The sequence below is a fragment of the Elephantulus edwardii genome, unplaced genomic scaffold, assembly GCF_000299155.1.
Source record: "Elephantulus edwardii isolate Elephantulus edwardi_28Jun2011 unplaced genomic scaffold, EleEdw1.0 scaffold00042, whole genome shotgun sequence".
In the NCBI taxonomy this organism is placed as follows: Eukaryota; Metazoa; Chordata; class Mammalia; order Macroscelidea; family Macroscelididae; genus Elephantulus; species Elephantulus edwardii.
In genome coordinates, this window is record NW_006399792.1 from 19,447,449 (window position 1) to 19,459,182 (window position 11,734).

Genomic DNA, 11,734 nt, shown 5'->3' on the forward strand with positions numbered 1-11,734 from the left:
AGTTTTTATTAGGTGTATATGCTGTGATCAAATGATTTTGTCCTTTTAACAAAATATTTTTGTCCATCTCAGCATTGCTTCAATCTTCAAATAATAGAAAAAGCAATATAAAGATTATAGAATAAAATGTGGTTTCAAGTGACGCTTGCTGACTCTGCATGTTTTGGAATATTAATTTCCGTAAGAATATAAACTATTCAAACTAGAAAAAAAATTGATAGGTGTACTCTTCTGGACTTGGCAGAGGTTTTTGCAGATTTCCTCTGTGTAGCTGCACTTCTGACTTCTTAACTACTGCTATCAAGGGTGCTGATTGTGAATTCAAGCAAAACCAAATCCTTGAAAATTTCAATCTTTTCTCCATATATCATGATGTTGTCTATTTATCCAGTAGTGAGGATTTTTGTTTCCTTGATGTTGAGATGTAACCCATACTGAAGCCTGTAATTTTTGGTCTTTGGCAGCAGTCATCCTCACAGTCAGCCAGCAAGGTGGTGTCATCTACATAGCACACACAGGTTGTTGATGAGTCTTCCTCCAGTGCTGATAAAGTCCAGCTTCTCAAGTGATTTGCTCAGCATACATATTGATTAGGTCTGGAGAAAGGCCATAACCCTGACACATATGCTTTATTATTTCAAACCATATGGTGTTCCCTTGTTCTGTTCACACAACTGCTTATTGTTCTCTATATAGATTTTTGCCTGAGCACAACTCAATGTTGTGGGCTTTCCACTCTTTTTAATGTCATCCATAGTTTGTTACGATCCATACAATGAAATGCCTTTGCATAGTCAATAAAACACAAATAAATATCTTTGTGCTATTCTCGCCTTTCAACCAAGATCCATCTGACAGTGATGATAGTCCTTAGTCCATGGTCTTTTCTGAGTTTAGCTTGAATTTCTGGAACTTCTCTATCAGTGTGCTATTCTGCCCATTTAAAAAATAACCTTCAACAAGATTTTGCATGTGGTATTAATGATATTGTTTGATAAGCTCCACACTCTTTTGATAAGTTCACCTTTTTACATGAAAACCATACAAGAATCTGTGTCTTTGAAATATGTATCTCTTCTAGTCAGTTGAACGGGTAGTTGTCTTTCAAATCTGTTGGCATAGGCTGGCGAACCTGTCCAGCGTTTCATCTGTTGAAACTCTCCAATTGGTATCCGATCAATTACCATGGTCTTATTTGTTGGCACGGCTTTCTGTGTAGCTTCATCTTTTTCCCTTCATTACCATTGGTTCTTGATTGTATGCTATTTCCTGAAACCATTCAAGGTGTTTTGGGTACTGCACTTCTCTGTTGCTTTGCTGTACTCTAATGACTTGTAGTGAGGTTGCTGTGGTGTTTGAAGCTATGCCATCAGTGTCATAGATCAGCAAGGTCGCCCATGGTGGACAAACAAGTAGCAGCAGACCTGCCAAATTAAGGCTAAGAAGTGGAAATGCCCGTCTACTTTTGAAATAATAGACGTTCAAAAAGCCTGTGAAATCTAAGGAACATTATTGGAAATAGTGCTGAAATACGAGCCCCTCCGTATGTAAAGGACTAAAAAGAATAGAGGAGAATAAGTTGTAGTGTATGAAGTATGAATCTAGAAAAATTGAAATTTGGAAAAAATAAGATGGACGACATAAAGATTGGTATCCTACCAATCTGGTATCCACATTAGTGATCTGATTAGATGGATTGGTACTGATCATATGGTATTGCATTCAGCATCAAAAAGAACATTTCAATATGTATCCTGAAGTATAATGCTGTGAATGATAGAATGTTATCCAAATGCATCTGAGGGAATTAATACAACTATAAACTACACTGCAATCTCCAAGGCATGTGGTTAGAATCCACAAGCTGCTCCACAGAGCAGGATGGTCAATCTCCTCTCATTTGATTAACTGCCTCTGAAAACTTGCCAGAGGGTCAACTATGGGTCAATTCTGACTCCACAGTACACAACAACAATTCTTCTTGTTGTTGTTAGGTGCTCTCAAGTCATGTACAACTTATAGTGACCCTATGAACAAAAGATCTGAACCCTTCTTTATCCTGCACCATGCTCACACTTCCTGACACACAAGAGCCCATTGCAGCAGTCACCATGTCAATCCCCCTGCTTGATGGTCTTCCTGTCCTTTGCCAACCCTTCACCCTTCCCAGTGTCATTCCCTCTTCGAGGAATAGGCTCTCCTAGCAACATGCCCAAAGTATGTGAGAAGGCATCATTCTTGCCTCCAAAGAGCACTCTGGCTGCACCCTCTTCAAGATATAAATGTTCATTATCCTGGCCATCCACGGGATGTGTAATGCTCCTTTCCAACACCACAGCTCAAAGGCATCAATTCTTTTTCTGTCATCCTTATTCATTGTTCAGCTCTCATATGCATAGAAAGTGGTTGGGAAGACTATGGCCTGAATTAGACACACCTTGGCCCTCAAATAAACACCATTACTACTCAATAATTTGGAGAGGTCCCTAAATGCAGATTTTCTCAGTGCACTGTCTCCTTATTTTCTGACAGCTAGTACCAAGGGTTAATTGTGGATTCAACAAGATGAAATTGTCGACAGTTTCAATCTCCTTTGCATCCATCATGATGCTGCCTATATGTCCAGTGGTAAGAATCTTTGTTTTCTAGACACTGAATGGAATCCATTCCGAAGGGTGGGTTCCTTGATCTTCTTTAACAAGAGCTTCAAATCCTCTTCATTTATAGCAAGCAAGGTTATGTCATTTGAATAATGCAGGTTATTGATAAATCTCCCTCCAATCCTGATGTCACATACCTTTTCATAGAGTGCAGCTTCTTGGATAATTTGTTCAGCATACAGATTGAATAGGTATGGAGAGAGAATACTAATTTGACACACTCCCTTCTCAGTTTTAAACCCTGTGTTCCCTTGCTCTGTTTTCACAACAGCCTCCTGGTCCAGGTGTAGGTTCTGCATGAGTGCAATCAAGTGCTCTGGGATTCCCTCTCTTCTCAATGTCAGCCACAACTTGTTATAATCCACACAGTCAAATGCCTTTTCACAGTCAATACAGCACAAATAGACATTATTCTGGTATTCCTTTATATTCAGCCAGGGTCCATCTGACATCAGCAATGATATCCCTGGTGCCACGGCCTCTTCTAAATCCTGCTCGAACATCTGTCAGCACACAACAAGAGTTAATATTAATAATATTTACTATTAATTTAATACAATGAGTAGTTAATATATTGGAACAGGTGTGGAATCCACTTCCTAAACAACATGCCTCTGGAAACTCTATGAACTTCGATAAGTGATGATATTTATAGAAAGGCTTCAAGCCTTTTGTTCATAGGATTGCTAAGAGTTGTGCTCAACTTGATGGCAATCAACAAAAACAACAACAACTATTGTTAATATAAACATTATTCAAATATATGTGCCAACTTCTAAAGCCAAAGATGAAGAAATTGAAGCCTTCTACTTTGCAGACAGAAATTTATCAAACATGCAACTAACATACATTAATAATAACTGGTGTTTTACAACTGGGAATTCCACCAAAAACTGTCCACATTTGGAAACCATTCTGGTATTTGATACCCCAATGGCACAAGGTTCAGCATCATGGCCAACACAGGTTACTTCATATAGCACATCGGCAAAGAGTGATGGACAAAGTGAAAGAGTGTTCTTCCAGATATAACAGCACTAGTCTCATTTAGCAGTGGTAAAGTGTTGTCAAGTCGAATACAACTGAGAGTAAGCTTTGCAAAAAAGACCAGAACTCTGTTCTATAACATCATTTCTGTACATTTAGAGAGTTTAGAGAGTTGTAGAGTTTCCAGAGGCATCTAGTTTAGGAAGTGTATGTCACTCCTGCTTTCCAGCATAAATCAATCTAGAAGCTCATCCAAACATTTTACATAATGAGTAACCACTATGGTATTTGACATGACTATGGAACAGTGAGCAGCATCACAGAAACTCCAAGTTGTTCAGCAAATAGACAAAATATTGCTGTGTAATTTAAGAAATATTCATTCAAAAATAAGTAAATCAAGATGCTAGCTAGCACCCAAACTCCCAGAGTGGAGACTCCAGGCCCCAAACTGCAGTCCCATCCCCTCCCCCTGCAGGATTTTAAAGCCACGCCTTTGAGCAGACCCCCACCCTTGGACAAAGGCTCAAGGACATCCACTCTTGGGGGAAGTGGGGGCTAGCAGTAATACATATCAAACACGACCTCAAAAACTTCCCTTATGTGACCAATGCAACTGCCATCAAGATGCTAGCTAGCAGCCATACTCCCAGAGTGGAGGCTCCAGGCCCCAGCCTGCCAACTGGTGACTGGATGAAAAACAAATTGAAAACAAAGAACAAGAGCTGGTAGTTAGAAAAGATGGGCCTGATAACAGAAAAATGGAGAGTGATAGAATTTCAAACAATCAATGACTTGTTCACTCTAAACAACTATTTTTTTTCCAGTTTGTTGTTGTTGCTGTTGTATGCCATAAATCAGAATCGACCCATAGCTGAAGGTCATTGCAAAGAAAGGAAAGACTAAAGTAGGTTTCAGAATAGACTCCAAAATTTGCACTAGAAAGAAGACACTCCAAAGCAAAAGGAAGAAATTCTGAATTAAGAAAGCAAAACAGAAGTTTTCAAAAGACAGCTTGAGAATCACAGCAAAGTGTAACAACAAAAGATGCAAATATTTTCGAAATATTTGGTTAGAAAACCAAAAAGGAAGAACAAGTTTGGCATTTTTCAAGCTGAAAAAGTGAAGAACAAACTAAAACCTTGAGCTGCAGTATTCAAGGATTTTGTGGACAAAATGTTGAATGATGCAGGCAGCATCAAGAGAAGATGGAAAGAATATACAAAGTCACTATCCCGAAAATAATTTACTGAACTAGCATGACTTGAAATGAGGAGAAAGAGTTGCAAGCATGCATTAATACTTGGACACAGTAACAGTGAGGTCAACCATAGTAAAGATTGCTTGGATAATGAAACATAAGGCAAGATTTCAGTTTGTTCTTCATAGAGTCACTGACTTGGAGTCAACTGGCATCTAACAACAATGTATCTGAATTAAGTGAGAGTTTGCAACTGTGCATTTGCAAAACCACCTTGTGAGTTTGGAAATTCTTAGTCTTCTTCATCATGTCTTCTGGTAGATGTGATAGAAAATAGAGATGTGTTTGTCATTCTCTGTTCCCTGTTCATTTAAAGCTGTTGGAAATAGAATGATGTAGTGTTGATTGCAATCTGTTGTTGATCAGGTGAAGCAGGAGTCACTCTTCACATTCAGTGTTTCAGTCAATTTCTTCTTTAGTCCAGTGTTCAAATTGCTTCTTGATAATTTCCTTTGAAACTCCCTGTGCCAAAATTAGCATTTGTATTTGTTCTATTTGTTTTCTAGTCTCTTCAGCTGCAGTCTGCCTAGTCCACCACTTTGCTGGAAAACCCCTTATCCCTCAAAAACAAAATTCAACCGATTTTGCCAATGTCCTGACTAGGAAATGGAATAAGCTTCATCTGTTAAAACTTTTTCCAGAATCCTTTCTTTTTATTCATGAGGAGGAAGAGATCAGGAAATGTCACAGAACCAAAATAGAGTTCCAAATATGGTTTCTGAAAGCCTGCATAAAATTTTTCATTCATCCATGTTGCATATATCAGTACTTCATTTAAGATTCACATTTCACAAGCAGTTAATGCCTTTAAAGAAAGATCCATTTTCAAATCAATTTTATATATATATATATAGTTGTTGTCGTTGTTGATAGATGCCATCCAGTTAAGAGAGAGATGAGTGCAATTTTTATTTCTTAAGAAAATGAAAACATAAATCAAAATCTCTCCCATTGATGACATAAAATTCAATGAAATGTTATATTTTTGTCTCCAATCACATCATCAAATCAATCTGTAGCAAGGTGTTGGTTTTATGTCTATTTTATGTCTTAGACTTGTGGTTATTAGGTGCTGTCAAGTTGAGCACGACTCATAGTGACCCTACAAACAAAAGATCTGAACCCTGTCCTATCCTGTGCCATCCTCACACTTCCTGACACACAAGAGGCCATTGCCGCATTCACCATATCAATCCACCTCATTTAGGGTCTTCCTTTCCTTCGCTGGCCCTTCACCCTTCCCAGAATCATGTTCTTCTCCAAAGAATAGTTCCTCCTAGCAACATGCCCAAAGTATGTGAGGAGAAGTCTTGTCATCTTTCCTGCCTCCAAAGAGCAACCCAGCTGCACCCTTGCCAAGACATATCTGTTTGCTCTCTTGGCCATCCATATGATGTGCAGTGCACTTCTCCAACACAACAGCTCAAAGTCTTAGGCTAAAGTCTCCAAAAGAATGGGAACTGTGTCTTCATAATCTTTGTGTCCTTTAAAAGAACTAATATAGTATTAGACATGTAGGAGGTGCTCATGAAGAATAATGTACTTCAATAATAAAATGGCAGAGAAGGAGAACACGTGGTGAGTGCCCAGTGTGCTTCTGATGGCTTAAATTTTGGTGATTAAAACAGTGTTTCTCCCCAGAGAACCAAGACTTCACTGCTGTTGAGTCTATTCCAAATCATTGTGAACTTCCATCAGGTTTTAGATGTTGTCAATCTTCATGGGAGGTTGACTATCTTTTCCCCATGAAGTTCCTGGTAGATTCAAACCACCAGAGATTTTTTGTTAGCAACTCAACATGCTATGAACTATACATGGACTACCAATGTTATATGGCATCAAGCTCGAAGAAAGACTCATCAACAGCCTGTGTTATGCAGATAATGCAATATTGCTTGCCGAAAGTAAAGAGGTCTTAAAATGCTGTCTGTGGAAGATTAAAGACTACAGCCTTCAATACACATGTCAGTTACATGTCAGCATAAAGAAGGCAAAAATTCTAACCTTTGGATCAATAGACATAATCATTAACATGATAGATGGAGAAATGGCTGAAGTTGTTAAGGATTTCATTTTACTTGGATTCACAAGCAAAAAAGGCTGGTACTGACAGTGAAAAAAAAAAATAAAGAGGTATTGCATTGGGAAATTTTGCTGTCAAGAAACTTTCCAAAGTACTCAAAAACAAGGATGTCAGTTTAAGGACTAAGGTATATCTGATCCAGGCCATAGTCTTTTCAATTACTTGTTACGCATCTGAAAGTTGAATGATAAGTAAAAATGATAGAAGAATCAAAGTCATCATGCTGTGGTGTTGGGTAAGAGTACTGAATATCGTATGGACTTCCAAGGAAACGTATAAGTATAACATCTGAGGGAAAATACAAACCTGAGTACTCCTTGGAGGCAAGGATGGAGAAACTTCATCTCACAAACTTTAGGAATGTTGTTAGGAAAGACCAGTTATTGGGAACAGATATCATACTTGGGGAGATGGAAGATCAGTGAAGGAAGGGAAGATCTTCAATGAGAGAGGTAGGCACAATGACTTTATCAATGAGCTCAAGTATATCGAGATGATGGGAATAACCCAGGATAGGCGAGGTTTAGATCTGTGATTCATGAGTTGCTATGAATGATAGTCAGCTCCATAGCACCTAAAATCAACAACACGAATATGGAGAGTGAGAGTAGCACAGGTACTACACACACACACACACACACACACACACACACACACACACACACACACGTTTTCTAGTCAGAGGGTTTTGTTCTTTAGGCAGATCATTGAACTTCTTTATTTTGAGAATCCTTTTTGCTGGGAGTTGCAGTATTGTCATGTACCATTGAGTCAGAACCAGTTCATAGCTGACTGTCCGGTAGGTTTTCAGAGGCTGTAATTTGAATGATTCTCACCCTGGACCAATTGGCAGCATCAGGATGGATGGTGAAGAGATTGAGATTGTACACAGCTTTAGTTTGCTTGGCTCCATAGTCAACAGTCTTGGCACCAGCAGCCAGGAAATTAAAAAGCGCATTGCCATGGGAAAGTCTGCTGTTAGGGACCTCTCCAAAGTGCTGAAGAGCAATGGTGTCTCTCTGGAGACTAAGGTGTGTCTGATACAGGCCATGGTCTTCGCAATCACCTGTTATGCATCAGAGAGTTGGACAATGACCAAGGAGCATAGAAGGAGAATTGATGCCTTTGAGCTGTGGTGCTGGAGAAGAGTATTGAGATTACCATGGACTGCTAGGAAAGCAAACAGATTTGTCCTGGAAAGGATTAAACCGGGTGGCTCCTTGGAGGCAAGGATTCTGAGGCTCCGTCTAACATACTTTGGACATGTTGTGAGGAGAGACCGGTCCTTGGAGAGGGACATCATGCTTGGGAGGGTGGAGGGACAGCACAGGAGAGGAAGTTCCCTCTATGAGGTGGATTGATTCAGTGACTGGGATAATTGGGATGGGAGTGTCAGAGACAGTGCGATTGGCACAGGACAGAGCGGAGTTTAGGGCTGTTGTACATAGGGTCGCTATGAGTCGCAAGCAACTCGACGGCACATAACAACAACAACAACAATTTGAATGAGAGGAGATTGTCCATCTTTCTCCCCCAGAGCAGTGGATTTGAACTATTTGCCTTTGGGTTGGCAGCACAGCTCCTTACCTATTAGACTACCAGAGCTTCAGTTAGTCAGCAAATATTTATATTGAGACAGAACATACAATGGAATACTATGCAGCACACAGGAGCAATGATTTTGTAAATTATTACCTAGCTTGGGACTGGAGAGCATTATGCTGAGTGAACTAATTCAGTCCCACAAAGACAAATATTGTATACAATCATTACTGTAGAATGAGTATAAGGATCCAAGGGACGGAGGTGGAAGTAGAGGGATGAGAATGTGCGGGGGAGTGGGAATGAATCATGGCGTTGTACAATTTAATGGGTGGGGAGGGGTGAAGGAAATTGGAAGCATCTTGTCTGAAAAACAATGTATCCAAATTTTTTAAATAAACTAGTATGATAAAAAAGACAGAACATTTGTTTCTTAAAGAGTTCACACTCTCATTAGACAGACAAGGAGTTAAGAGACAATTATAATATAGTGAGATAAGTGTCAAGGGACTGCAAAGTAGAGGCACACCATCCTGACAACGTCTTCCGATTTATGTGGTGGCTCATAGATGCGACCTGTGCCTATCTCCTTAGTGGTGTCTTCTTCTCTTGACCTTCATAGCTACTCTCTTGGTCAGAGAAGAGTCAGAAATCTGGCAGAGTAGCTGTTGCTTCTGAGGCTGTAAGATATTGTGGAGGCTTTTCCAATCCTTCTGAGGTGAAAGGGGGTTCCTAAGGCTTGGGTTAGGGCAAAATCCAGACAGTTTATCAGCTGGAGATCTTTATGACATAATACTTGCCCATCTAAGGTGCTTCTGATTAATGGTCTTTCTGATTACCTGCTATGCATCTGAGAGTTGGACAATGAATAAGGCTGACAGAAAAAGAATTGATGCCTTTGAGGTGTGGCCTTGGAGAAGAGCACTGAGCATCCCATGGTTGGCCAAGAAAACGAAGATATGTCTTGGAGAGGGTGATGCCGGAGTGCTCTTTGGAGGCAAGAATGATGAAGCTTCATCCCACATACTCTCAGGGTGTTGATAGGAGAAGCTATTCCTTGCAGAAGGACATGATGCTGGGAAGGGTGGAGGAATGATGGAGGAGAGGAAGACTCTCAACAAGGTGAATGTACATGGTAACTGCTGTAATGGGCTCTTGTGTGTCAGGAAGTGTGAGGATGGTGCAGGATAGGACAGGGTTCAGATGTTTTGTTCATTAGGTCACTATGAGTCTTACTCAATTTGGTGGCACCACCAACAAAAATAACTTACCAGTTTAAGTAAGCAAACATGGGGTCAGGAGAAGAAGAAATAACAATCAACGGAGAGATCTGAGAGTTCTCAATTGATAAACATGTAACATTCTTAGCTGCTAACCAAAATGATGGAAACTCAAGTCCACCCAAAGATAGTTTGAAAGAAAGGCCTGGAGATTAGGAATTTCAGCCACTGAAAATCATATGAAGCCCACTTCTACACTGACATGCACCTGCATTGGAATCAACTCCCCAGAAACTGGTTGGTAGAGATTTGAGGAATGTTTAGGATATATACATGATAGAACTCGGTAAACTCTAAGGAAAATGGTAGAGAGATCTGATGGCTTAGTGGTTTAGAGTTGTGCTGCCTACCTGAAAGTACATGGTTTGAATCCACCAGTTGCACCATGAAACGAAGATGGTCAATCTACTCCTGTGAGATATATTGCCTGTGAAAACCTGCTGGAGGGTCATCTCTGAGTCTGTTTCGACTTGAAGGTGCACACAACAACAAGGCAAAGTTTCTACTTGGAACTACTAGTAAAATGGCAGTAAATATCCTAAGATATAAATGTTGTTATTACATGCCATCAAGTCACCCATGACTCATAGCAACTCAGTCTCACTGGCTCCAACATATCTAATCCCATTTCCCCAGATACTGTGTCGATTAATCTCATCCAGGGTCTTTTTCTCCTGCACTGTCACTCCACCCTTCCATATATGATGTCCTCCTCCAAGAACAAGTCCCTTCTGGCATGTGCCACAGTATGTGAGATGGAAGGACATCTTGCCTTCAAGGAGAAATTTGGTTTCATCCTTTCCAAGACAGACTTATTTGTTCTCATGGTGGTCCATGGTATATTTGATCTTCTTCTCCAGCACCGCAACTCAAAGGCATCAATGCTTCTTCCATCGTTCTTAGTCATTGTCCAGCTCTCTGATGCATAGCAAGTAATTGCAAAGACCATAGACTGGATCAGATGCACCTTAGTCTCTGAAATGACATAATTGCTCTTTAGCACTTTTGGAGGGGTTTCTGACAGCTGACTTACCCAATTGCAATGCATTTTTTTCATATCCTGACTGCTAGTATCAAGGGTGTTGATTGTGGAATTCAGCAAGCTGAAATTGTTAACAGCCGCAATCTCATCTCCATCATCATGCTGCTATCAATTGGACCAGTGATGAGAATCTTGGTCTTCTTGACATTATGCTTCAATCCTTACTGAAGACTACAATCCTTGAACTTCCACAGCAAATGGTTCAGGTCCTCCTCACTTTCAGCAAGCAAGGTTGTATCATCTGCATAATGCAGGTTGCTGGTGAGTCTTCCTCCAATCCTAAGTCTACACGCCTCATAAAGCCGTCTCCTGAATGATCTGTTCTGCATATAGATTGAAAATGGAGACAAGACCCATCCCTGACACACTCCTTTCCTGATTTTGAACCTGGAAGTGTCTCTTTGCCCTGTTCTGAAGACTGCTTCCTGGTCCATTACAGGTTTCACAGGAGCACAGTCAAGTGTTCTGGGATTCCCATTCTCAAAGTTAGCCACAAGATGTTGTGATCCACTCAGTCAAATGCCTTTGCATAGTCAATGGAACACGGATACGACATTCCTCTGGTACTCTTTGCTTTCAGCCAAGATCCATCTGACATAGGCAATAATGTCATTACTGCCACAATCTCTGCTAAACCCAGTTTGTATTTCTGGTAGCTCTGATAATGTACTGCTCCAATCAATTTTTAATAATATTCAGCAGGATTTTGCTTGCATGTGATGTTAGTGATATTTGTTTGATAATTTCCGCACTCCATTGAATCCTTTTTTTTAATGAGAATAAATAATAATGGGTGACTGGAATGCAAAAGTCGGGAACAAAGAGGAAGATTCAGTAGTTGGAAAACATGGACTCGGTGACAGAAATGGAGCTGGAGAG

The 11,734-nt window shown here is 40.1% G+C and overlaps 1 protein-coding gene across 1 annotated transcript in view; it reads right to left on the reverse strand.

Moving 5' to 3' along the window:
* The window catches only part of LOC102856563 (A-kinase anchor protein 10, mitochondrial-like), a 9,324-nt gene extending 8,137 nt beyond the window's left edge, over positions 1-1,187 (reverse strand). The window contains exon 1 of the mRNA XM_006885339.1: positions 1,133-1,187. Coding sequence (XP_006885401.1) covers positions 1,133-1,187 — 55 coding nt within the window. The remainder of the gene's footprint in view (positions 1-1,132) is intronic.
* Between the last annotated feature and the right edge of the window lie 10,547 nt (positions 1,188-11,734).